Source organism: Pistacia vera, unplaced genomic scaffold (assembly GCF_008641045.1).
Source record: "Pistacia vera cultivar Batoury unplaced genomic scaffold, PisVer_v2 Contig567, whole genome shotgun sequence".
Classification (NCBI taxonomy): domain Eukaryota; kingdom Viridiplantae; phylum Streptophyta; class Magnoliopsida; order Sapindales; family Anacardiaceae; genus Pistacia; species Pistacia vera.
The window spans coordinates 652,955-678,418 of NW_022196409.1; the positions used below are offsets into that span (position 1 = coordinate 652,955).

Here is a 25,464-nt window from a genome sequence, read left to right on the forward strand (position 1 = left end):
TTGAAGCCTTTTTACTCTGTCTGTCTTCCCTTTTCTTTCTTAAAGCATCAAAGCCCTCCATTTCTCCACTTTTGTTTTGACGCTTTAAAGTCATCTCAAATTTTTTTCCCATCAACCAAACGCAATCTGATTATTAAATTTCCCGAGAAAGTTTCACGTAGCCGGAAACAATGTCAGTTTCCGGCGACAGCAACTCTTTCCAGGAAAAACTGAGCTCAAAAACACCCTTTCTCGGCCTCAAACTCTACGTATTCGTTGTAATTCTCTTAACATGCACGGCTTTACTTTCTTTGTTAATCTGTTTATGTTTCTGCTTCGCCAAGAACTCGAGAAAGCGGAAAATGAGAGTCAAACACAGCTCAGGTTTAATCCCATTGGTGTCCAAAGAGATCATGGAGATCAAAGATCTGGGTCGTAACAGATACAGCGAAAAACACGAGGGTAAAGTTGGAAAAGAGGGTGAGATTGTTGTTGCCGTTGAAGTGGGGGCGAAGAAGATTATAAGTGAAGAAGAAGACAGCGATGACGTGTCAGCTAAGACTAGTGACGTGTCGGTGGACATTGGTTGGGGCCGGTGGTATACCCTCCGGGAGCTGGAGATTGCGACCCGTGGATTCGCGGAGGAGAATGTGATCGGTGAAGGTGGCTATGGTATTGTTTACAGAGGCGTTTTACAAGACGGGTCTGTGGTGGCTGTCAAGAATCTTCTCAACAACAAGTACGTTCAATTAATTCTGTTTGTTTCCAAGGAAAACTTGTTTCCGAAATTTTTTTCTGGTGATAAAAAAACATTAATTTACCTCAAAACTAGAAGTTTTTTCCTTTTTTTTTAAATTCTTTATATCATTAGAAACATCTTTGGTCATAATAACAGTAGTTGAATTCTTCCTTAATTAATGAATTTTTGCATGTCAGATCCGAGTTATGCGGCAAGTTACAGCATTAAAAATTAGATTCTGTCTTGTTTTTTTTTTAAAAAATAAAGTTTTTCGAGCTTTCGATTCAGGAACATGTTTTGACGTTTAAGTGTGATGTGTCGGTGTAATAGAAGAACAAACTATGTGGCGGAGTACTAGGAAAAGTAAAAATGGTTACTTTTGTTCTTTAATTTACTTTTGATCATCTCCTCTTTAATATTTAAACTATTATGATTCTCTCTTACTTTCTTTAACTTTTTTTTTTTCCTTTTATAAAAATTATTTATTTAATTTTTGCTTTTGAAAAAGAAAAATCTCCCACCAATATGAGATCAAATCAGGAATCGTGCTTTTAACAAGTTAAAGGAGCGCTAATGTAAATGGTGGTAATTCTTTTTTTTTTTTTTTCGGTAGAGGGCAGGCAGAAAAGGAGTTCAAGGTGGAAGTTGAAGCCATTGGAAAAGTTAGGCATAAGAACTTGGTGTGTTTAATTGGATATTGTGCGGAAGGAACTCAAAGGTATACTTTCCGACGCATTTTCGTTTCATCTAAATGTAATTAGAAAGAGAAATTCTTCAACTTTCGTTTTGATTTTGTCTATGAGAACTTCTGGTTCTTTAGGATGCTTGTATATGAATATATCAACAATGGCAATTTGGAGCAATGGCTGCATGGTGATGTCGGTTCTGTTAGCCCTCTCACATGGGATATTCGAATGAAGATTGCCATTGGGACAGCAAAAGGGTAAGGCGTTTCCGGTTTCTGGTTTTCATTTGATGATCCTTAATGTTACTGATCTTGTTCAGAAATGTATCCTTCTTGGTCAGGGCTGCGCATACCTTGGAACAAAGAGGAGAATGTTTTAATTCTCGTAAACCATCATTGGCTTGTAAAATTGCATTCATATTCTAACGCTATTCAGTTTATCATTTGACTGGTTTATGATAATTTACTTACTGAGCTTCTCTTTTTAAGTAAAAAGGTCCATTTTTTGTTCTAATCTTCTGCATGTTGTGTGTGTTTAATAGTTTCTCTTGCATCTTGATATTGCCTTTTCATTGATAAACCTGTATGGTTGTTATCTTTTACAGGCTTGCCTATTTGCACGAAGGTTTAGAACCGAAAGTTGTTCACCGTGACGTGAAATCTAGCAACATTCTTCTGGATAGGAGCTGGAACCCAAAAGTATCAGATTTTGGATTGGCCAAGCTCTTGGGATCTGAGGCTAGCTATGTTACTACACGAGTAATGGGAACATTTGGGTTTGTTCTTTCTCAGATTCTTAAATCAGTTTTCTATATTGAATTATTCAAACTGTAGCAATAATCATTTATATTTACACTTTAGCATTATATTAGTTACCATCATTTGGCTGCAGATATGTCTCTCCTGAGTATGCAAGCACAGGCATGCTTAATGAGGGGAGTGATGTGTATAGCTTCGGAGTTTTACTCATGGAAATGATTACAGGAAGGAGCCCAATCGATTATTCAAGACCAGCTGGGGAGGTGAAAAAACAATTTGCAATTCTGCATCTTTATAAAACAGCTGGTCACATTTATAATTCTGTTTATTGTTGATGTTTTGATTTTAGATGAACTTGGTTGACTGGTTCAAAGGAATGGTTGCAAGCCGCCGTGGAGAAGAGCTTGTGGATCCTCTTATTGAAGTTCAGCCATCTGCAAGAGTTCTAAAAAAGGCATTGCTTGTTTGTCTCCGTTGTATAGATTTGGATGCGCATAAGCGACCAAAGATGGGACAAATCGTTCATATGCTTGATGGAGACGAATTCCCTTTTCGTGCTGTAAGTCATGTTTATCAGAGTCTTTAGGTATCAGTCTTGTTCATACTAATGAACATGTCTGTTTCAATTGGTAATTTGTTTTTGTGTTCTGCAGGAACACCGATCACCACGAGAGAAAGATCCTACTCCTTCGCATGAAACCGTGCCCATCAAAGTTCAACAGCCACCGAAGCATGCAGGAGGTGGTGATATTGATAGGCAAAGATGGAGATGATTGTTGTCAGGCTAAGGCATGGTAGAATAATTTTTTCCACCTAATTTACGAAGAAAAAATCATACAGCCTTTGATGTGCATATAGTATTTTAATTACTTTACTTCCTTATCCAATTTTCTGTTACCTTTTGTCAATATATCGCGGCATTTTACATTGGAACAAGCCTTGTAAATATTCACTTCAATTTCAGTGTGTGAAAGTTTACCCTTCTGCTTGCTTGCTGCTTGTTTATACATACGTTATTCCTGCACTATCCCGTAGTCGAGTTTTTAGCTAATTTCCGAAGCAAGAAGAAGATAAGGAAATACTTCAGAATTCAGTTACCACCAAACCGAAATTTCTGAGCTGGTTTAACCAAACATGATAATGCTGTTACTTTCACAGACTGTTATGGTTACATCAGCTGTTTGTTGTAGAAAACTGCAGTAGCAAGCAAGCAAGCGATAACTATCTTTAGATAGTTTGACGGTTCGCTTGGGACTCTTAGTTGTATTACTCAAGAGGTCTTGAGTTCGAATCCCCACGACTACTAATAAAGGATTGTTACTGGAGGCTTACCTGACCGTTAACTTTAGGGCTTTAGGGAACTAGTTGAAGTGTGCGTAAACTGGCCGGGACACCCCTGGATATCAAAAAAAAAAAAAAAAAAAAAAAAGCAAGCAAGCGATCAATCGCTGTTGCAACGAGGCGTAGCAGCTGATGTCGCTACAACTAATTCAATGAGTTGAGTTCGTTGCTTGTGGCCTACAATGTTTAGTGTGTGCTTCACTGGCAATTTACAGAAGACTTCTAATGTTGTACTCATCACTGGGTCACCTTCATGATAGCTTAGTGCCCATCTTCCTGGCTCAGCATGTGCTTTCACGTTCAGTTGGTAGCATCATGTTTCTTCATTTCATTTCATGACTATGAATGGAATGATACATTTTTATATAGGGGTGAATTCAAAGTTTCTGTTTTGGGTTTTAGTGTAAATTGGAAAGATCGTTCACAAGAGGTTAGTCGAATGATTTTTCACATGATTTGGTTCTTATAAGGTTTGTGTTTTAAGTTTCCTCATAAACAATTACAACGATTATAAGGTTTGGTGGAAATTCTTTTAAACTTGATTTTTCATCGGATTTAATGAGTTATGTGCATTAATTTTGGATATTATAAACAAATTAAATGTGGCATTGAAATTATTGGGATGTAGGGTGGGCGGGTTCGGTACTTGCCCAAATTCATTGAAACTAGAACCAGAATTGGCCGGTTCTTTGGATTTGGAACCTAACTGGAATTGGTTGGTCTCGGCTCCTAGAAGCTAGGAAACAGAACTTGAAACATAGGTTTCGGTTTTGGTTACTCAGGTTTACTCTAGTTACCCCCATACCTTTTAAAAAATGACAAATAAACCTAAAAAAATTATAATATACCCTCACAATTTACAAAAATTACATTCAATTCCTATTCCTACCCAGATCTTGGTTCCGATTGGTTCTTGCAAGGGTGGAATCGAAACTACTATCAGAATCAGTCGATTCCTGATTTCTTGAACTAAAACTTACCCTTGAGGGTTGGTTCTAGATAGGAATCGGAGCCGGAACCGGAACCAAAACCTCGGTTTACACACCCCTAAATGTATCATTTTAGATCTCACCATCATAGGACTATTGTGTCTTTTCCTTGCACATGGTTAACTAGATAAAAAATCCCCAATGAGACAAACTTACCTCATGCCAATTATCAAAAGAAGCCTATGATACCCGTAATGGATTGCTTTAGAGGAACATAAATAAGATCCATTATTTCACTGTCACCTTTGAAACAGAAACTTAAGAAGTACTTAAATAATTAGGACATCTAAATTGGGCNAAATTACATTCAGTTCCTATTCATACCCATATCTTGGTTCCGATTGGTTCCTGCAGGGGTGGAAACCGAAACTAGAATTAGAATCAGTCGATTCCTGATTTCTTGAACCGAAACTTACTCTTGAGGGTCGGCTCTAGATAGGAATCGAAGCCGGAACCAGAACCGAAACCTCGGTTTGCACACCCCTAAATGCATCATTTTAGTTCTCACCATCATAGGACTATTGTATCTTTTCCTTGCACATGGTTAACTAGATAAAAAATCCCCAATGAGACAAACTTACCTCATGCCAATTATCAAAAGAAGCCTATGATACCTGTAATGGATTGCTTTAGAGGAACATAAATAAGATCCATTATTTCACTGTCACCTTTGAAACAGAAACTTAAGAAGTACTTAAATAATTAGGACATCTAAATTGGGCCTTTGTTGAGCACCCTTGAGTAGTGGTACATTCGAGCGGAGCCGAGTCGAGTAATGACTGGCTCGAGCTCGGCTCGTTACTATTGGAGTGCGGTTTGAGCTTCAGTTCATCGAGTCAGAGCTCATGAGCTCGAGCTCGGCTCATTTCATAAAATTACTAGCTCGAGCTCGGCTCGAACGCTTATTAGCTGAGCCAAGCTGAGCTCGATTAAATAATAACGTAGGAACAAAAAGCCTCTCTCTTTTGTTTAACTCAGACAAATTATCATACACTTACACTGCAAATCAACAAATAAAAAAAAAATTCAACTTCAATTTAATCAATTTCACCAAAATCCCAGAATTCAAACTAGGAAAATGAGCCAACCACTTGATCCCAAAGAAACCTTCATCCCAAAAACAACATTCAAAGCAAAACATAAGCTCTAAATTCAACAATCCTTCATCCCAAAAACAACATCCAAGCTGTAAATTTAACAATCCTTATCCAAAAACAACATTAAAAGGAAAACACAAAATAGAAGCAAACATTAAGCATATGGAATTAAGTCCATGGGAAACAAAAGAGCACCCTATCTATCACATGTCTTCTTCTGCAGTAGCAGTTACACATGCTACACAAACAAGAGCAGTAGCTTCTCTTTCTTGCATCCATCTGACCCACGAAGCTTCTCTTTTCTTGCATGAACAACAAGACCAGTAGCCGAAGATATTTCATTTTCCATTTGGCTACCAAATAGATTTCTAAAACAACAATGTGAATAAATAAAAATATCAATGAGAAATATTCAAAGCTGGTGTAGGGTAAATGAAGGCTGAGGTGAGATAAGGTTGAAGGGAAAATGTCTCTGTTTTAGGGATTTTACGACGTGCAGGTGAAATAAAGTTGAAGGGTAAATGAAGGCTGGTCACTGGACGGTAGTAGCTGAATGAAGGCTGGACAACGGTGGCGTCTCAGATCTTGCGGTGTGATTTGGCGGAGGTGAAATACGGTTGAAGGGAAAATGTTTATGTTTTAGGGATTTTACGGTCGAATGTTTTTGTTTTAGATTTTAGGGCAAATCTGAATATGCGAGCTGAAACAAATCGATCGATCTCACGAGCTCTCCTACTCGAATGACGTCTCGACTTTTGTAGAAGTTCGCGAGCAGTTCAAATCGAGCACGAAAAGCTCAATATTTTTCACAAGCTTGAAGATGAGCTCGAACTCGTGAACTACTCGATTTTCAACAAGTCGAGCCTGAGTTCGTCATGAGTCGTGAGCTATTCGGGATCGACTGCACCCCTACCCTTGAGCACGTACGTATTATCAACAAGATAGTGCTGAAGTGATGAATGATGATCATGCGAATGACAGAGAACGTCAAGAAGAAAAATCAACGGCTCCTGTCCTCCCTAATCATGGGCCCAACTAGTTCAATTACAATCTTACACGTTCATTAAAATTTCTACTTATTCTGTTCAGTTAATGGGTGTCTCACAGCGCAAGAACAGCCAAGAGCGTCGCTCCATCCGACACGTGTCCCGACGTCACACTCACTTAAACTCACCATCTCTTTACCCAAATCCGCGCCAACATAAAATCCACTCCTTTCTTTTCACTTTCGGCGTAAAGGAAACACAACAAAACATTCTCATTTCTCTTCTCCGCATAAATAAACAGCCACTAACACACACATCATCAGATCTGTTATAGATAGAGTTGAGAGCTTGGGCTTGGGCTTTGAGGTCATGGAGGAGAAGCTGATAGCACGGCTGGAAGCGGCGGTGGCCAGGGTAGAGGGCTTGTCGCTGTCGTCACGTGGTGGTGTTGAGATTGGTGGTGGCGATGGCGGTGCTGACGTGGCGGTGGATCCATCGATTGTGGCGTTTGATGATATGATGCGACAGTATTTCGGTAGGGTTTCAACTGCTGCCGAGAAAATCGGAGGTCAGGTTCTTGATGCCACAAAGATTCTTGAAGAAGCTTTTACTGTGCAGAAGGAGCTTCTTATGAAGATTAAACAAACTCAGGTTTTCGTAATTTGAGTAACGCTAACGGATTGTATACCGTAAATGTTATTAGTTCGGATTTGATTTATTTTTTAAGTTGATTAGATTTTGATGCATTTCACTTTTAATTTGTGAAATTTTTGGAATTTTGGATTGAACAGTGACTGCATGATTCGAACATTGGAAATTCGATCTTCCAGGGAACTTTGTTCCTATACTTAGCTTGAGTTTTGTGGGTTTGAATTGAAATTGTTAATTTGTCATTCTTAGTTTACTTTCTAGATACTGATGTAAGTTGGCCTTGTAGCAAATGGATAATCTAGCTTGATAGGGTTGATTTCACTGTAAAATGTGTCTTGATAAGGTTAAGTTCTTGCTTGGAAGCCGAAAAGGGAGTAACCAATGCGTTATGAAAAATTTGCAGTGTAGTTAAAATTGAAAAAAAAAAATAGTTTTCAGATGTCTTTTCACACGGTTACTGTTATCTTTTGGGTGTCAAGGGTTTTCATTTTGTAAATTTTGTATCACAATAGAGAACTTCTGACAAAATGTTTTAGTAATAGAGTAGAAGACTGGATTAAGTACTGGGATAAAGAATCGGCTTTAGGGTATATGTCTGACATTCATTTTTAATGACTTATTTCTGGTAATTGATAATCAGAGTGAGTCATGATTTTGAATGGATTCTGTTATGATGTTATAGAAACCTGACCTTGCGGGATTGGCTGAATTTCTTAAACCATTGAACGAAGTGGTTATGAAAGCAAATAAAATGACAGAAGGGAGGCGGTCTGATTTCTTTAATCACATAAAGACTGCTGCTGATAGTCTCTCAGCTTTAGCATGGATTGCTTATACAGGCAAAGACTGTGGTAAGACACATTTCTCGACTATTTTCATATTTTGATATCAAGCCAAGTAATTTTCTGCTGTTTGACTTTAATTTGCTTACTGTTTAAGGTATGAGCATGCCTATTGCTCATGTGGAAGAAAGTTGGCAAATGGCTGAATTTTACAACAACAAGGTACAATCTATACTGCCTGTTGGCATACATGATTTCTTTTACTTTCTAGTAGAGTATAAAAGCATGGGGAACTGCTTTAGAAGTGTACAAGGATGCTGATTTATGAAACTTCCTTTCCAAACTCTTTTTCAATTATTATACTAGCATATGTATGTGCTGATATTTCCATGCGCATTACTTTGAATTTAATATATTTGTTATTAAGAAAATAAATATAAAGGAAAGGAACCTTGTGGAGTTGTTTTGATTTAGTAATGGCCCAAATTTATTTTGGCCTTTCTGTTTGCTACTTCCATCGCTTCATGGTAATTTCTTATTCTAGTTTAACCTATGGTTTTCCTTGCACATTATCCATTTGCAGTTATATGGTAATTTTGTTAGCAAAATAGTTTCATTTATTTGGTGTTGACATTTTGCGTCATGATATTCAGATTCTTGTAGAGTACAAAACTAAAGACCCAAATCATGTTGAGTGGGCCAAAGCTGTGAAGGAGTTGTATTTGCCTGGTTTGAGGGAATATGTTAAGAGTCAATATCCTTTGGGCCCAGTGTGGAGTGCTACAGGCAAAACAGTGGCTTCTGCTCCACCAAAAGCTCCAACAAGGGCTCCACCACCTGGTGCCCCTGCTCCTCCTCCTCCTCCACCGGCCTCTCTCTTCAGTTCTGAGTCTTCTCAGGCATCTTCATCACGCCCCAAAGAAGGGATGGCTGCTGTTTTTCAAGAAATTAGTTCAAAGCCTGTCACTGCAGGTAGTTCTCTATCTCTTTCTCTCTCTCTCCCCCCTCCTCCCTACTTTTCTCTTTGTTGTATATTGATATATTAAGCAGCTGAACAATAATCTAATTTAATTTCTTCCTAGGCCTGAAAAAGGTCACTGATGATATGAAGACCAAAAATCGTGGAGATAGAACTGGTGTTGTTGCTGCTGGTGAAAAAGAAGTTCGCACTTCTTCACCTTCGTTCTCTAAAGTAGGACCTCCCAAACTAGAGCTTCAAATGGGTCGTAAGTGAGTATGCATAATATATACTATGGCTTGCTTTTACATATGAAGTTGATGCTAGTATGTAACTATTGTGCTTTTGTCACAGGTGGGTTGTTGAAAATCAAATTGGGAGAAAGAACTTAGTAATTGATGACTGTGATGCAAAACAGTCTGTGTACGTTTTTGGATGCAAAGACTCTGTTTTGCAGATTCAAGGTAATTATTATTAAATAATTTGCTGGATTTTTCTTGCAATGTGTAATTACATGTATATTATATAGTTCTTTACTAATCCTACTGATCATTGCTGAATTTTCACCTTGTGTGTGCCTATTCAGAAAGCTACAACCGACTTATTATCATTCTAAAATGTGCAGGAAAAGTCAACAATATTACAATTGACAAATGCACCAAGATGGGAGTTGTATTTACTGTGAGTTTGAAATATTTAGACAGTATTTCGAATCAATAATGTTTCTGATTTATGGAAGCATTACTTTGCAACGTTGTGTCTAATTCTATGTTATTGGTCTGGATAAATAGGATGTTGTAGCTGCTTGTGAGATTGTAAATTGCAATGGTGTTGAGGTGCAATGTCAGGTATATGTTCTTTTCCTCTTAAATTTGATGTAAGTATATACAGAAATTGGTGATTTTAAATCATCCGGTCACAGAAAAAAAAAAAAAAAAGGTAAAAAAGTGAAGTCCGATTGAATTTCGATAAGTTTTTCTCTCAAGTTTCTCGAATATGTGCTTGCCTTTTTAATGTTTGCTAATCATATATACTCTTGAGAATCATTGTTTGACTGAGAAATTGATGCCAAGTTCATGGGGGTCATTGGTTGATTTGAGAGTTGTGTCTATTTATTTTGTGCTTATCATAGGGTTCAGCTCCAACAATTTCAGTGGACAACACGTCAGGTTGCCAGATATATTTAAACAAAGATTCTTTGCGGACATCTATAACAACAGCCAAGTCAAGTGAAATCAATGTTATGATTCCTGGTGCTAAGCCTGAAGATGATTGGGTAAGTTTCTGCCTTGCTGTTAAAATATAATCTTAACAATCATCCATTCCTATATAAAAATGTTTTACTTTTGTAGATGCAATATTATACTAAATCTACTAAAGGCCTGATCAGATTGGCTGTTTTCTTCAAAACATATCGATTGAGTTGCTATTGTGACCTTTAATAAAATTGTCATATGCTGATTTANCCAATGAGGCTGGACCGAGTGTTGAGAATGCTAAGGCTTATAATGGGAACTTGATTTCTCACCTTAGATCAATGGTTGGGACTCCATTGATGCCTGGAAAATCTGTGGATACTTATATCTTTGCTCTTTATGATGAGGACTTGAAACCTGGCCCTTCCTCTGAACGTGCATTCGGCCTCTTCAAACCAGATCTTACAGTAACATATGATGCTGGTCTTTCCAAGAGTAGCCAGGTAACTTTTTTTTTTTTTTTTTTTTTTTTTTCTCTGGCTGAGACTAGTATGAAATGTTTTAGTTAGGAAAAGTGTGGTGAAATGAAAAGAGTTTCCAGTCAATTATTGAAGGAAAATTCCAAAATCCTCATAACCAGTGCAGCATGACATAATTTAGTCTGAAGCTACTTTAGAGGGGTGGCAATGTAAAGCAGAAGGTTTTTTTTTTTCAATTTTTATTTGTCTATTTTGAAACCTGGAAAGAAATGATGGAGTTGTAGCAACCAACAATGGCCAAGTGGTAAAGACTTGGGGCCAAGGGGTTTGCTCCCCCTGTAGTCTCAGGTTCAAATCATAAGAATGGTTGCTAATATTGTTGACCACAGACTGCAGGGTTTGCCCTGTTTCGGAAGCCTTGTTCAGGGTTAGGAGACTAGTCGAGATGCGCGTAAGCTGGCCCGGACATCCCCGGTAACCAAAAAAAAAAAAAAAAAAATGATGGGGCCTCACTCGGCGGCAAAATTAGGCTCTACTGTGCATGCAATGTCCGTGTTGACTCAGTCCGACCCGCCATCTTCCGGGTTGTTCAACCCGAGTCTCCAAGGCCCGATGAAGGGATTGTTGCAGTTCTAAAGGACAATGGATCCCCTTTTACCATCAACCCATATCCCTTCTTTGCGTACCAGAGCGACCCAGACCCGAAACTCTTGCGTTCTGCCTGTTCCAACCCAACGCGGTCGGGTTGACGCTGGCACCGGGATCAAGTACATGACATGTTTGATGCTCAGGTGAGTTCAAACATACTTTCACGGATGAAAATATATTCAGAAAAATTATACTATACGCTCCTGTACATCGTAAAGAGTAAAGACAAACTTGGGAAAGACGTTAAATATCGTGCGATGGACGGTGAGTCAAAGACATTCATTGACCCAGTCCACCGTTGACGCATATGTTTATTTAATTTCCATATGCTTTCATACTTCAACGGGAATTTCATTGTAGTTTCTTGCTTTCAGTTGTAAATATTACTTGCCTTTTTTCCATGAAATATTGGGGCCACTGGAGGAGTGAAGTAGATTGATGTGACGATTGTGGTTGTTGACAGGTTGGCCATTCAAATAATCACAGATAAGTCCATTGTTATTGGACATATCCGAATTATATTTGGAAAAAGAAAAAAGTTTGGCTAATTGTTGTGAATGTTGAGCCAGGGACCACCAATATGACCATCCTTTTTCACGATGCAAGTTTTGGTGAAGTGACTGAATTTTTTCTAATTTATATATGCAGGTTGATGCTGTACACTCTGCTTTGAATGCAATGGGGTTCAAGGATGTTGAGCTCTTTAGGCTTCAAGGTGAAGATACCTTACCTATTGCCATCGTAATCTTTTTAACCTTTATTCTCTTTTGGGCTCTTGGAAAAGAGATTTTCTGCCTGAGAAAGTAGCTTATTCTATTGATAGTTTTTGCTTGGCGCTGCGTGTAAGTAAAAAGTTTGGTGACGATAAGGTTTCGTACTGTTGGAAAACATGTTTTTGCCTTAGGGAAAAGTGGTGATCACATGGACAGTTGGACGTGGGGCACAAACATTATTGTCACCCTTTTGCCCTACTGCTTGTCCTTTCACCCTTTTGCCATGCACCAAACTTTGGATTAAATCAAAATAGGATCATTTTGGTTCGTTGAATTTGTTGGCTAACAAAAGAAGAGTATCGGTTCATTGGTTTTATAAGGTATTCAATGACGGTAAAATAAAAAATGATTTATTGACGGACTAACAAAAAAATAAAAAGAAACGACCTTATGGTCTTGGAGGGAGTTCAATAAAAAATAAAAAAGAGATATACCTTATCTTATTATCTATAAACTGGGTCTTCAGTTTCGAGCTTGATTTTCCAAAACGACATCGAATTATAGAAAAATGAATAATAAAAAAATTAATGCTATTGAACGATTCAGGTGAGACTGAACCCAATTTGGAGCTCACTTTTTGAATTGGTGCAACCAATTATTCTTGTTTCCACACGGGGTTGGTGATGCCATTAAATTCTCTGAAGCTGCTTAGTGGCTTAGGTTATTATACCAGCTCGCGACTTCTGTCCCAATGATACACAGCCACGTGGGAGAAATGACCATCCTTAATCAACTAAGACTCTTGAGTTAATAAGAACAGTTACTGACTACCAACTTTGTAGTATGAGAGATTAATTGACGACGTGAGATACCTCCAAATTGACCCGACACAGGGTCAACAAAAACAAAGAAAAAAAAGGGAGAACAACATATTCCCACCTAAGCTTTGGCAAAACGACACTTTACCACCCATCAAGTTTCAAAATAACACTTCTCCACCCTAGAGGTCATAATCCAAAATCTATGTTAGCTTGAATGCCACGATTTTGCAATTTGAGTCTATTCCTATTTTACCCTTTTGCTTTCATAATTTTCCACCACGTTGTGGAAATGTGAAAAGACTATAGGGTCCCATTTTTTAATCCATCCAGCTCAAAAGTCATTACTCATATAAGGTAGTTGAAGTTGAATTTTGTAAGAAACTGCCACTGCGGAGAACTCTTTACCGTTACAGTCTCTCTCTCTCTGTGTTCACACTTTCACACTCAATATTTAATCGCTTCACTTCCTTATCAACTTCTCTTGTCTCCTACAGAACTTTCACTTACATCTCCCATGGCCGCNCCCATTTTACCCTTTTGCTTTCATAATTTTCCACCACGTTGTGGAAATGTGAAAAGACTATAGGGTCCCATTTTTTAATCCATCCAGCTCAAAAGTCATTACTCATATAAGGTAGTTGAAGTTGAATTTCGTAAGAAACTGCCACTGCGGAGAACTCTTTACCGTTACAGTCTCTCTCTCTCTCTCTCTCTCTCTCTGTGTTCACACTTTCACACTCAATATTTAATCGCTTCACTTCCTTATCAACTTCTCTTGTCTCCTACAGAACTTTCACTTACATCTCCCATGGCCGCTTTCACTTTCTTCTTCTTCTCTCTTCTTCTTCTCCAAGCTCTTCGCTTTTCGAGTAAGCTTAATTACTCTGTGCTTTCAGCTCGGAGTCTTTGATTTTTGTGTTCTGATTTGTTTTAATTGTTGTTTTTGTGTAGGTTCCCAGTCGTTTATTGGAGTGAATTATGGGCAAGTGGCTGATAATCTGCCGGCACCGGAAGCTACGGCGAAGCTTCTACAATCTACGTCCATACAGAAAGTGAGGCTTTACGGAGCAGATCCAGCTATTATTAAAGCACTGGCTAATACCGGAATCGGTATCGTTATCGGTGCTTCTAATGGAGATATTCCAGCTTTGGCTTCTGATCCTAACGCCGCTGCTCAGTGGGTCAGAACAAATGTATTGCCTTTCTACCCCGCTAGCAAAATCGTTCTAATCAACGTCGGAAATGAGGTCAGGACTCTGGCAAAAACCTTTTTGGTTCTTGTACTTTTATGAATTCTTGGCAAAGAGAAAACAGAGAAGTGCAAGATAAGATAACTTTTAGAGAGAATGGAAATAATCCCATTACAAAATTGCGAATCTTTTGATCGTGATGGAATGTGTTAAAGCAATAACTAGCTTAAAGAAAGTGAAAGTTTTATGCTCATGATCGGTTTATGACGTATTCTCGAGATTCCAAAATATTTTTCCGGAAACGAAAATGATTTTTGAAAACCAAAAATGGCGACAAATATTTTTGTTTATTTTCTGGTGAACTTAATTTAATGTGAATCTCTGTGATAATCTCTGTCAGGTAATGATCTCCAATGACCAAAACCTCATCAACCAGCTCCTCCCAGCGATGCAAAACGTCCAAAACGCCCTCAACTCGGCCTCACTCGGCGGCAAAATTAAGGTCTCTACTGTGCATGCAATGTCCGTGTTGACTCAGTCCGACCCGCCATCTTCCGGGTTGTTCAACCCGAGTCTCCAAGGCCCGATGAAGGGATTGTTGCAGTTTCTAAAGGACAATGGATCCCCTTTTACCATCAACCCATATCCCTTCTTTGCGTACCAGAGCGACCCCAGACCCGAAACTCTTGCGTTCTGCCTGTTCCAACCCAACGCCGGTCGGGTTGACGCTGGCACCGGGATCAAGTACATGAACATGTTTGATGCTCAGGTGAGTTCAAAACATACTTTCACGGATGAAAATATATTCAGAAAAATTATACATACGCTCCTGTACATCGTAAAGAGTAAAGACAAACTTGGGAAAGACGTTAAATATTACGTGCGATGGACGGTGAGTCAAAGACATTCATTGACCCAGTCCACCGTTGACGCATATGTCTTATTTAATTTCCATATGCTTTCATACTTCAACGGGAATTTCATTGTAGTTTCTTGCTTCAGTTGTTAAATATTACTTGCCTTTTTTCCATGAAATTATTGGGGGCACTGGAGGAGTGAAGTAGATTGATGTGACTGATTGTGGTTGTTGACAGGTTGGCCATTCAAATAATCACAGATAAGTCCATTGTTATTGGACATATCCGAATTATATTGTGGAAAAAGAAAAAAGTTTGGCTAATTGATTGTGAATGTTGAACCAGGGACCACCAAATATGACCATCCTTTTTCACGATGCAAAGTTTTGGTGAATTGACTGAATTTTATTTCTAATTTATATATGCAGGTTGATGCTGTACACTCTGCTTTGAATGCAATGGGGTTCAAGGATGTTGAGATTGTGGTTGCTGAAACAGGATGGCCTTACCGCGGAGACCCCAATGAGGCTGGACCGAGTGTTGAGAATGCTAAGGCTTATAATGGGAACTTGATTTCTCACCTTAGATCAATGGTTGGGACTCCATTGATGCCTGGAAAATCTGTGGATACTTATATCTTTGCTCTTTATGATGAGGACTTGAAACCTGGCCCTTCCTCTGAACGTGCATTCGGCCTCTTCAAACCAGATCTTACAGTAACATATGATGCTGGTCTTTCCAAGAGTAGCCAGGTAACTTTTTTTTTTTTTTTTTTTTTTGTTCTCTGGCTGAGACTAGTATGAAATGTTTTAGTTAGGAAAAGTGTGGTGAAATGAAAAGAGTTTGAGTTTCCATTCAATTATTGAAGGAAAATTCCAAAATCCTCATAACCAGTGCAGCATGACATAATTTAGTCTGAAGCTACTTTACAGGGGTGGCAATGTAAAGCAGAAGTTTTTTTTTTTTTTTACTTTTTATTTGTCTATTTTGAACCTGGAAAGAAATGATGGAGTTGTAGCAACCAACAATGGGTTGGCCATGTGGTAAAGGCTTGGGGCCAAAGGGTTTGCTCCCCCTGTAGTCTCAGGTTCAAATCATAAGAATGGATGCTAATATTGTTGACCACAGACTGCAGGGTTTGCCCTGTTTCGGAAGCCTTGTTCAGGGTTGGGGGACTAGTCGAGGTGCGCGTAAGCTGACCCGGACACCCCCGGTAACAAAAAAAAAAATGATGGAGTCGTAGCTAATCAAATTTGCTAAAAGAAAAATTGGAAATTTTACATTATACTTGCTTTCTTTGTTTGATTTCTTGCAAGTGGTTGCTAATATATTTTCTCTTGTCATTAGACTCCATCCACTCCAGCAACTCCAAAAACTCCAGTGACTCCATCACCAAAACCAAAACCAACATCAACAGGTTGGTGTATGCCCAAGGCTGGTGTCCCTGATGCTCAGTTGCAGGCGAGTCTAGACTATGCCTGTGGCCATGGCATTGATTGTAGTGCTATTCAACCAGGAGGTGTTTGTTTCGAACCAAACACTGTAGCATCGCATGCTGCTTATGCCATGAATCTTTACTACCAGAAATCTGAGAAAAAGCCATGGAACTGTGATTTCTCACAAACGGCTACACTCACATCCCAAAATCCTAGTAAGTTTTTTTCAACCTTAAGTTACATCTTCAGCTTTTGTTATAGTTGTTAAATACTGAAAGTTAGCCATACAATTGTTCATATATAGCCAATAGAGCATGAATGAGCAATTATTATTCTAGAAGTGGGAACAAGAAAGAGTCATCTTAAATAGTGGGGACAAGAGGGTATGTGAAATGAGTGAAAAAAATAGAAACTTTACAGAAAAAATTTAATACTCTCTCAGTCTCTACAGGATTATCGTCCCCACCCCCACTGTGTATGATTAGCTCTAAAAAAGCCTACCATCTTTTGATTATTGGAGTCATCTTCTCTTCATAAGTTTATTGTCCCCACAGCCATAGACTTAAACTGCCATAACCTTTAGCTTTTTATATTATTGCCTTTTGACAGGAACCCTTCTATAATCTGTCTTGATTGTCTTTTAAATCAATGCTTTTTTTATTGCAGGTTACAGTGGTTGCACCTATCCTGGTGGGAGTACCTGAAAGTTCCAGATGAAGAATTTCCCTGGTTTGATATAATATAATAAACAACTTGCAAAGTAAAATAAAGGGTTGTGGTGTATCTTGTGGTTGGTATTTATAGGTTTAATTGTAAAGCCTTCTTGCTTTGATATAAGTATGTGTTAGTGTAACTCTCAGTCTCTGTTTTATTTAAGGGTAGATTGCAGAAAGTTGATGTGGGAATTTGTGGGGGATAAAGTGTAGTTATGTGGAGAGAAACTTTGGTGATGGGAATAAATCCTTTTGTTGTATATTTTTAGTTCCATGTTTTAATAATCTTCAATTAAATTCATGTGATTTTATAAGAATCTTGATCTTTGTAGGCATTTTAATTATATGCTCTCTACAGCAGATCTTCTGCATAGTGGAACTTCCAACGGATATATTTCTCTTTTCTATATTTCATCTGACATGTTCACATGTGTAGAACTGTCTTTCACACGTGTAAATAGTTGAGGATGCTTTGGGAGTGATCTTGGTCCTCTTCCAAATAGTTAAAGTTTGGAAGGGTGTTGAGGTCCTCAAAGACATTGCCATCAAATCAACCCATTATTTCTTCTTGTTCATGAGCCTTATTACAAGAAATTTTCCTTTAATCTTTTCCATTCCTTGTCAATATCTCTCTCTAATATATCTTTCGTTGGAATAATGTTACGCCCACAAATCCAATCTCACATACTTCTCTTACAACCTCTACGTGTCAATTGGGTTGACACTGTTACGTGAAATGCCCATTCTTTATGAAAGGAATGACTGTTTCTTAACTATTTTTTTCATAAGGAACATCTGTTCCTTTATAAAGGAGTGGTCATTCGACCCTAAGAAACGGCTATTTATCTCTAAGAAACGACGTTAAAGTTTGGGGTGTGGTGTGAGCTGACGTTGAGTTGGGGTTGTAAGAGAAAGAGAAGGTTGTGAGATTGAGTTGTGACGTACAATTATTACTTTCCTTAAAAGTTTTAACTTTCCTTAGAAGCTTTAACTCTTTCCCATCTCCACTTCAATATGTTTTTTCTCCATTGTTGTTGGCCTTGTATTAGTAGTTTATTTCTTTACCCTTATGAAGTCACCACCTTGTTGCTGCATTGAGCTTACTGTTTGGTGCCCTATTCTGTCAAATTCTTTCAAGTAGGAACATTTTGATAGAAGAAACTTGGAATTGATTTGCTAGTGACCGACTTTGTTGTAATTTCACATAAGTTGTTGCGGTTAAAGTCATTATGTATTGTAAACTTCAGCAACAATCCGTTGTCGTCCAGCGGTTAGGATATCTGGCTTTCACCCAGGAGACCCGGGTTCGATTCCCGGCAACGGAATTTTTGTTTTCTTTTTTAATATTTAACATAATTTTCATTTAATCGAAAAAGAAATTTTTATAAAAATGTACTAAAAAAGTAAAAAAGTTTTTATAAAATGTATTCAAGATTAATAAATACCAATAAATCAAAATTTTAAATTTATCAAATGTTCTAAAAATAAATAAATCAAACTTTTATTTATACTTAAAATAAATAAAAAATTTATAAAGTGTACTCAAAATAAAAAAATAAAAAAATAAAACTATAAGTTTAAGGGTGTAGAATGGGTAATTCTAAATAAATAAATATATAAAATGTGTACTCATAAAAATATCAAAGATTTAACATGTCTTTTTTATAAATACCCAAACACGAGATAGAAATTAATATTGTTTGTTATAATTAGAGGAGTGGGGCTTGTGATTAGCTCCATTCGCATTCAATTAAGCTTGTGAGACCAATCTTCTTTTGTTTTATACATATCAAAACACGAGATAGATATTAACATTGTTTGTTACATTAGGAGAGCGGAGTTCGTAATCAGCTCCATTCGCATTTAATTGAGCTTGTGGAATCGCTCTTCTTTTGTTTTAAATATATCAAAACACGAGATAGAAGTTAACATTGTTTGTTACATTAGAGGAGTTAGGAGTTGGACTGGTAATCAACTCTATTTGCATTTAATTGGGCTTGTGGAACCAATCTTCTTTTGTTTTATACATATTAAAATACGAGATAGAAATTAACATTGTTTGTTACATCAGAAGAGTGAGGCTGGTAATCAGCATTTAATTGGGCTTCTGAAACCAATCTTCTTTTGTTTTATACATATAAAAACACGAGATAGAAATTAAGATTGTTTGTTACATTATAAGAGTGAGGCTTATAATTAGCTTCATTCGCATTCAATTGGGCTCGTAAAACCAATCTTCTTTTGATTTAGATTATAGTTTTGTGCTCTATCTTTAATTGTAACAAACAATATAATTTTCTCTTCGACCATTAGTCGGGTAAGCGTAAATTAACCCTAATACCTTAGTTAGAAGAAAATGTAATTTTTTCACATATCCATCTCGATTATTTAACCGTCTTCCCTAAAATAAAATTATATATAATCTGGTGCTCTATCTCTGATTATTTAACTGTCTTTTCTAAAGTAGAATTTTTATATAATTTTTAAATTTTGTGTTCTATCTCTGATCATACAGCTGTCTTCCCCTTTTCACTGAATAATTTGCAGCGGGGTTGGGGTTCTTCAAGCATATATTCTCAACCCACTGCTGCAAAGTTTACAATTTCATTTGGCGGCAATGGCGTATTCCTACTCCCTGAACCTCCTTTCCCCATTAGTTTATTGCTCATTTTGATGCTTGTCAAACTCCCAATATATTTTTCCAGCATCCAATCAAACCTCCAACTCCAGATTTTGGTTAGTTGAAGTGGGTAAGATTTGAAATTCGTTCAATTATAATACTCAATTTTATAATCCAATCTGTGTATGCTTTAGGGTAGAAATCAGATACCAAACCCCGTCCACTCTGACCTGTTCTTCCTTTCTCTTCTTCCCTGACCCTGTCATGTCAACCCCATCTCCACAGTCTCACAGGCTTTACGTCAACCCTTTCCATATTCATAAACAAATCCACAAATTCAATGATGAACTAACTTTCCCACCATTTATTTTTATTTATTTTATTTTTTTGTAGGGTTAGTTGTTTGAACTTTGATCGTTGATCTAATTCAATATATAATATATTTAATTACGGAGAAGGAGGAGTACCGGTAACAATACCTGCCCAGCAACATAAAAATTGTGGAGGAGGAGGAGCAGCAGCCACAAGGTATGACACGTAAGAAAAAGATGGGGCCGGCGGCGACAGCCAAATAATAAAGTCTAAAGACTCTTACCACTTTACCTTACCCTTACCTTTACCCTTACCTCACTTTCTCTCTGCAACAACCATCTCTAACTTGACCTCTCTTTCTCTCTCCCTCTCCCACTCCTTCTTATTATTACACCAATCCATCAATTCTAAACTTCACATTACCTTAAACACATCAACTCAACACTTAGCTTTAACTTTGTTCTGTCTTTAATTGAAGATATCCTTAAAAAATCTGACTATGATTTCAATAAATTAACTTTAATATAGAAATTTTTTTTATTAAACATTTCATTTTTACAGTATAGTGAACTTGAAATGGTACTCTAGGGCTCAAATCAGACATGTTAAGCTCATCAATTTGATCGAAGGATTGGCAACGACGACATGTCGGTTTCGGAGTTGAAAGAGCGCCATGCTGCGGCCGTTGAATTGACCAACAATCTCAAAGAACAGTTGAAGCAGAAGCGCCAGCAGTTGCTCGATACAGACGGTAAGATTTTGTTTTTTTTGTTTTTATTTTGTTTTGTTTTTGTTTTTGCTTGTATTTAGATCTGAATTGAATTTTTATTACAGTGGCTGGGTTTGCGATGGCGCGTGGTGAAACTCCGGTCAGCTTTGGTCCTACGGATCTGGTTTGTTGTAGGACCTTGCAGGGTCACACTGGAAAGGTGATTTTTATTTATGAGAGTGAAATACTCATGTTTTTAGACTAGAATACATGCAATTTTGTTTTTTATGTTTTTTATTTAGATTGTGTTTGTGAGTTTTTATCTGATTGGTTTGGAAATTATGGAATGGAGTGAGGATGTTTTAATGGTTTAAAGTGGGTTAAGAATAGCAAAGATTGCTGAATTTTAATGGATTTTTGTTTTAGATCGTGTTTTTTGAGTGTTGTGCTTAGTGCTGAAACCTTTGCTTAGTTACGAAGAACCATAAGTTATGATTTATGGGTAGCTTAGTGCTAATAGACGATGGAGTGTTGAGTGTAGACTGAATATAAAAGGAAAAAAATTACCTTTAGTTTCTCATGGCTGGTGGCTAAAATAGAATGTTAAAGAGTCCTAACAGTTAAGCAAATGGAAAAATTTTATATATCTCAGCGGAGTGTATGGCATGAATTTTTTGATGTGCAGAAAGAAAGCAATGATATGTAAGAAATTAAACTTTGAGGCTGTAGGATAAGAAAGTTGCTAAAGTCTATGACAGTTTTGAATTACTTATTTTATCCTACTTTATGGTGAGTTCAAATAAAATTTTCCTTTATGGAATTTGCAGGTATATTCACTGGATTGGACTCCTGATAGGAATCGTATTGTCAGTGCATCTCAAGATGGACGATTAATAGTGTGGAATGCTCTTACTAGTCAGAAAACTCATGCCATAAAACTCCCTTGTGCGTGGGTAATGACGTGTGCCTTCTCTCCAACTGGTCAATCTGTTGCCTGTGGTGGTCTTGATAGCAGTTGCTCCATTTTCAATCTGAATTCACCGACTGACAAGGACGGGCATTTGCCAGTATCACGAATCCTTAGTGGGCATAGGGGTTATGTGTCTTGCTGTCAGTATGTTCCAGATGAGGACACTCACCTAATTACTAGTTCTGGTGATCAAACATGTGTTTTGTGGGATATTACTACAGGCTTAAGAACTTCTGTTTTTGGAGGAGAATTTCAGTCTGGACACACTGCTGATGTACTAAGGTATTTTATTTGATTCTCATTTAGCAGGTTTAATATTGTTGACAATGTGCTCTGTTGAAGGAAACATTTTTTCCTTAATTCCTTTGTCTAGTAGCTCTACAAAGTCAAGACATCTTATCTAGCAATTGAATATCTTGTTGATTTTGTGAATGATATTAGGAGTCACTTGATATTGGGTTTCGTTAGGTCAGCATAGACGGGAATTTTGTGTACTTCAATATCATAATTCATGGGTCTGTAGGAATTCAACAGTTTTTCATTAAAGTAATGCTTCTATACTAATGTAACTGCAACAATCAAATTGTTGAGGGAGCTTCTGGCTCCCAGCAGTTTAAGCTCATTTATGCTATATATGGAATTTTATTGTTTTATACTTTTTATTCAAATCTTACAATGGCAACCTATGGCTAAGCACCTTTTAATTGTATTGGAAATTTGCTTCATTGTTTATTAAACTGCTTTGAATCTCTTGTTTATGTTTTTGTAGACATTTCAATTATGACAGCAATTTGTGTGATATAGATGGAACAGTAATTGATGTATAAGTTTAGAGATATTATATTTCAATTCTACTTTACCATTTATCCCTTTCCTTTTCCTCCAATTCTTTCAGTGTTTCAATTAATCGCACAAACTCAAGATTGTTTGTATCTGGTTCCTGTGATGCTACTGCCCGATTATGGGATACCCGAGTTGCAAGTCGAGCAGTGCGTACGTTTCATGGGCATGAAGGAGATGTTAACACTGTGAAGTTCTTTCCAGATGGTCATAGATTTGCAACTGGTTCAGATGATGGAACTTGCAGGTTATTTGATGTCAGGACTGGTCACCAACTCCAAGTCTATCACCAGCAGCATACTGATAATGAGGTCCCACATGTGATCTCCATTTCTTTCTCTATATCTGGAAGACTTCTTTTTGCTGGATATTCAAATGGTGATTGCTATGTATGGGACACTTTATTAGCAGAGGTATGTAAATCATTTTGTTCTGTTTGTTCAGAATCTTTTGTGCTATCAGTTGATATCTAAAATAAAGCTTTGTAGTTTCATTTCTCTTTATTTGTGGGTTTGGATTTGTTGCTGCTGTCTAAATCGCTTGGCTGTACATTTTCATTGATGTATGGCATGTTTTTTAAGAGTAGATGTTTAAAAAGTACTTTGAGAATGAGATTATGTAGAGGTGGCTAGTTCCCCCACCTTGAGTGAAGGCCATTGTGTTGCACCCACAAATGCATTATATTAGGGTTTAGAGCCAGCTAATATAGCCTTTTTCCAATGGAAAAGGGATATATTTAGTGAATGCTTTATATGTGGATAGGTGTTCTTGTTTGAGTGTTAACTTGATCTTGTGAACCCAATTTCAATAACTGTCTGCTGTTTTCCTGTTAGTGTCAGCATGTGTGCGTATAAGAATTGGAAAAGTTTAGGTGGGGCGTTATAGAGAATTTATTGGCCTTGATGACTTGCTTGTTTCTTGACAGGTTGTTTTGAACTTGGGAACTCTCCAGAACTCACACGAGGGCAGGATCAGCTGTTTGGGTTTGTCAGCTGATGGAAGTGCCTTGTGTACAGGAAGTTGGGATACAAACCTAAAGGTCAGTCTGCATTTAAACTTGCCCCTGTTGTCTCATTTTAATGCCATGTGATTATGAGAGGCAGTACCACTTTCAGAATCTTTTTTGGTTTAATTTCAGATAAATTGATGCCAGTGAAGAAAGAAAAATGAACTGATTTATAGAGATTTTTGCAGATAAGGAAATAATGATGAGTTATAAAATTGACCCTCCGTAAAATAGTATTTTATTTGTACCATGATGTTCATTGTCTGCATATGGGAATTATACAAATTGAAGAGCATTCATTCTACGTGTGGTTCGACATTCATTGTCTGCATATGGGAATTATTCAAATTGAAGAGCATTCATTTTACGTGTGTTCGACATCTATTTGTCTTAAATGGTGGAACATTTCCATTTAAAATAGATTTTCATATTCAAGAAGACGAAATTTTCAATAGAAGAATACAACTTAATGGTGTATTGATAATCAGTTACAAGAGCATATGTTACCAAATTTTTTATGCAATCATAAACATGCTATGTCATATGGTGTGCAAAATGGCCCTGCAAGCGTAATTGTTATTGAAATGTTAATGAAATCTTGTGTGGAAAGGATTGGTCTGGGCACAGGTTTCACTTTCATGAGCGTCTAATGTTCAGCATTCAAGTTGAATTAAGTGTGTGCTATATCATAATGTCATAGCTGTCAACTTTTGGTGTGCTACTGTACTCAACTCATATTCTCTATGGTTTTCAATTTTTCTGTTACTTCTGGTTATATACCCACTTTCGCCGTGCATTTCCTGTATGTGATAGTTAGAAGTTTACTGTGTTTGCTGAATCTTGAATTTGATTCTTATTTTTCTTGTTTTTATCTCAGATTTGGGCTTTTGGTGGGCATAGGAGAGTACTCCCTTGAGGAGTTCAAGGCTTGTGAGTTTTCTGTCGACTTAGGTTCTGGTTCTCAGTGCAATTTACTGCATCTTACTTCCTGGATAGATTCATTTGTACTTTTAGATAGTTAATGTGGTTTGAGTAATTGTAATCTGCACTATTGCTTATCATGATCAAAGATGTACCCTTTGCTTTCTTGTAATCCTCCTGTGAAGAACTGGCATTTTAATTAGGTGAGTAAAAGAAAAAGAAAAAGAAGGAATTATTGCTTGAAAACTTTGATGAGCAGAAGCCACTATTCCCTGGTTTTATCTGCATGGTTAAATATTCTTCAGTTGTACTGCTTACTACTAATGGCTGCTTTCGATTTTAGAGTTCTATTTGGCAATTTCTTTCTTTCATGAGTAATGCTACAGTCACTGAAGTAGTGTACCGAATTTATGCACTGAATGATGTGGCAAAATCCTGATCGTTGATTAATATTAAGTTAAAATTAATAAACGGTCAGGATTTTGCTACGTCATTTGGTGCATAAATTCGGTGTACTATCGTTGGTGGCTGTATTATTTTCCTTCTTTCATATTTAAGCTTCTTGTAAAATAGATCTAATACAAATAATACTACAAAATAAGGGGGTAGTGATCTTTCCCCTTGTGATCGGATGATGAACCCTTTAACCATTGACATTGTTTTAAAACACAACTCGGGGTGAAACCTTGCAAAGTGGTCGGGTCTCGGGTTGACCAGTTGAATTGGTTTGATCAGCGAATGAAACTAGTGTACAAAGGTTTGAAATATTGCAAAAACACCTTAAACACCACCGTTGGCATGGGCAAATAGGGGATTATTTTTGGCAACGACAACACTTTTCATCACCACGAAAACACTTCCCTTAGTCTCTTGACTAAAACTTATCTCACATTTTCCTCGTTCGTCTCCCTAGTTGTCAATAACAGTGGGCATTTTTTGACAACATAGTTTTGTGATTTTCGATCAATTCACTTGTCGAGAATTACTATCATCGCCATCATTGCACTCATCGATTATTTCTCTTCAAAAGCCCTAACATTCTAACTTTCAATTGTTCACGGATTGAT

The 25,464-nt window shown here is 37.3% G+C and overlaps 4 protein-coding genes and 1 non-coding gene across 8 annotated transcripts; all 5 read left to right on the top strand.

The window, feature by feature from the left end:
- LOC116108679 (probable receptor-like serine/threonine-protein kinase At4g34500) lies at positions 1–3,474 on the top strand. Its single transcript, XM_031394921.1, has 7 exons — positions 1–718; positions 1,332–1,436; positions 1,539–1,661; positions 2,009–2,179; positions 2,296–2,425; positions 2,512–2,721; positions 2,816–3,474. The coding sequence occupies exons 1-7, from the start codon at positions 171–173 to the stop codon at positions 2,933–2,935; spliced, it is 1,407 nt and encodes a 468-aa protein (XP_031250781.1). The 5' UTR covers positions 1–170; the 3' UTR covers positions 2,936–3,474.
- A 3,313-nt stretch (positions 3,475–6,787) lies between these two features.
- On the top strand, positions 6,788–10,287 carry LOC116108639 (cyclase-associated protein 1). Its single transcript, XM_031394884.1, has 9 exons — positions 6,788–7,226; positions 7,909–8,077; positions 8,166–8,230; positions 8,662–8,980; positions 9,091–9,238; positions 9,321–9,430; positions 9,592–9,647; positions 9,758–9,814; positions 10,099–10,287. Exons 1-9 carry the CDS (start codon positions 6,945–6,947, stop codon positions 10,270–10,272), a joined length of 1,380 nt encoding a protein of 459 aa, XP_031250744.1. The 5' UTR covers positions 6,788–6,944; the 3' UTR covers positions 10,273–10,287.
- Positions 10,288–13,214: 2,927 nt separating this feature from the next.
- LOC116108623 (glucan endo-1,3-beta-glucosidase 7) lies at positions 13,215–17,336 on the top strand. The gene is made up of 7 exons (XM_031394869.1): positions 13,215–13,330; positions 13,625–13,692; positions 13,775–14,070; positions 14,414–14,782; positions 15,299–15,622; positions 16,218–16,521; positions 16,973–17,336. The coding sequence occupies exons 2-7, from the start codon at positions 13,632–13,634 to the stop codon at positions 17,008–17,010; spliced, it is 1,392 nt and encodes a 463-aa protein (XP_031250729.1). The 5' UTR covers positions 13,215–13,330; positions 13,625–13,631; the 3' UTR covers positions 17,011–17,336.
- Positions 17,337–18,272: 936 nt separating this feature from the next.
- TRNAE-UUC lies at positions 18,273–18,344 on the top strand. Its single transcript has one exon. It is a non-coding gene; the product is annotated as a tRNA-Glu (tRNA).
- Positions 18,345–19,551: 1,207 nt separating this feature from the next.
- On the top strand, positions 19,552–24,625 carry LOC116108621 (guanine nucleotide-binding protein subunit beta). 4 transcript variants are annotated; one of them, XM_031394865.1, is made up of 7 exons: positions 19,552–19,769; positions 20,513–20,702; positions 20,786–20,880; positions 21,488–21,912; positions 22,526–22,883; positions 23,396–23,509; positions 24,354–24,625. In XM_031394865.1, exons 2-7 carry the CDS (start codon positions 20,597–20,599, stop codon positions 24,390–24,392), a joined length of 1,137 nt encoding a protein of 378 aa, XP_031250725.1. In that variant the 5' UTR covers positions 19,552–19,769; positions 20,513–20,596; the 3' UTR covers positions 24,393–24,625. The 4 variants fall into 4 exon arrangements, with proteins under 4 accessions (XP_031250725.1, XP_031250728.1, XP_031250726.1 ...); XM_031394868.1 differs by having other exon boundaries at positions 20,540–20,702; XM_031394866.1 differs by lacking the exon at positions 19,552–19,769 and adding an exon at positions 19,822–20,167.
- The last annotated feature ends 839 nt before the right edge of the window (positions 24,626–25,464 follow it).

Bases quoted from the DNA above. Each gene is read 5' to 3' on its own strand.
- LOC116108621 (XM_031394865.1), top strand. From the start codon at position 20,597: ATGTCGGTTTCGGAGTTGAAAGAGCGCCATGCTGCGGCCGTTGAATTG. The intron at 20,703-20,785 runs GTAAGATTTTGT...TTTTTATTACAG, and splicing joins GCAGTTGCTCGATACAGACG to TGGCTGGGTTTGCGATGGCG. The intron at 21,913-22,525 runs GTATTTTATTTG...CAATTCTTTCAG, and splicing joins CACACTGCTGATGTACTAAG to TGTTTCAATTAATCGCACAA.
- LOC116108623 (XM_031394869.1), top strand. From the start codon at position 13,632: ATGGCCGCTTTCACTTTCTTCTTCTTCTCTCTTCTTCTTCTCCAAGCT. The intron at 13,693-13,774 runs GTAAGCTTAATT...GTTTTTGTGTAG, and splicing joins CCAAGCTCTTCGCTTTTCGA to GTTCCCAGTCGTTTATTGGA. The intron at 15,623-16,217 runs GTAACTTTTTTT...TCTTGTCATTAG, and splicing joins GTCTTTCCAAGAGTAGCCAG to ACTCCATCCACTCCAGCAAC.
- LOC116108679 (XM_031394921.1), top strand. From the start codon at position 171: ATGTCAGTTTCCGGCGACAGCAACTCTTTCCAGGAAAAACTGAGCTCA. The intron at 1,437-1,538 runs GTATACTTTCCG...CTGGTTCTTTAG, and splicing joins TGTGCGGAAGGAACTCAAAG to GATGCTTGTATATGAATATA. The intron at 2,180-2,295 runs GTTTGTTCTTTC...ATTTGGCTGCAG, and splicing joins CGAGTAATGGGAACATTTGG to ATATGTCTCTCCTGAGTATG.
- LOC116108639 (XM_031394884.1), top strand. From the start codon at position 6,945: ATGGAGGAGAAGCTGATAGCACGGCTGGAAGCGGCGGTGGCCAGGGTA. The intron at 8,078-8,165 runs GTAAGACACATT...TTACTGTTTAAG, and splicing joins TTATACAGGCAAAGACTGTG to GTATGAGCATGCCTATTGCT. The intron at 8,981-9,090 runs GTAGTTCTCTAT...ATTTCTTCCTAG, and splicing joins TTCAAAGCCTGTCACTGCAG to GCCTGAAAAAGGTCACTGAT.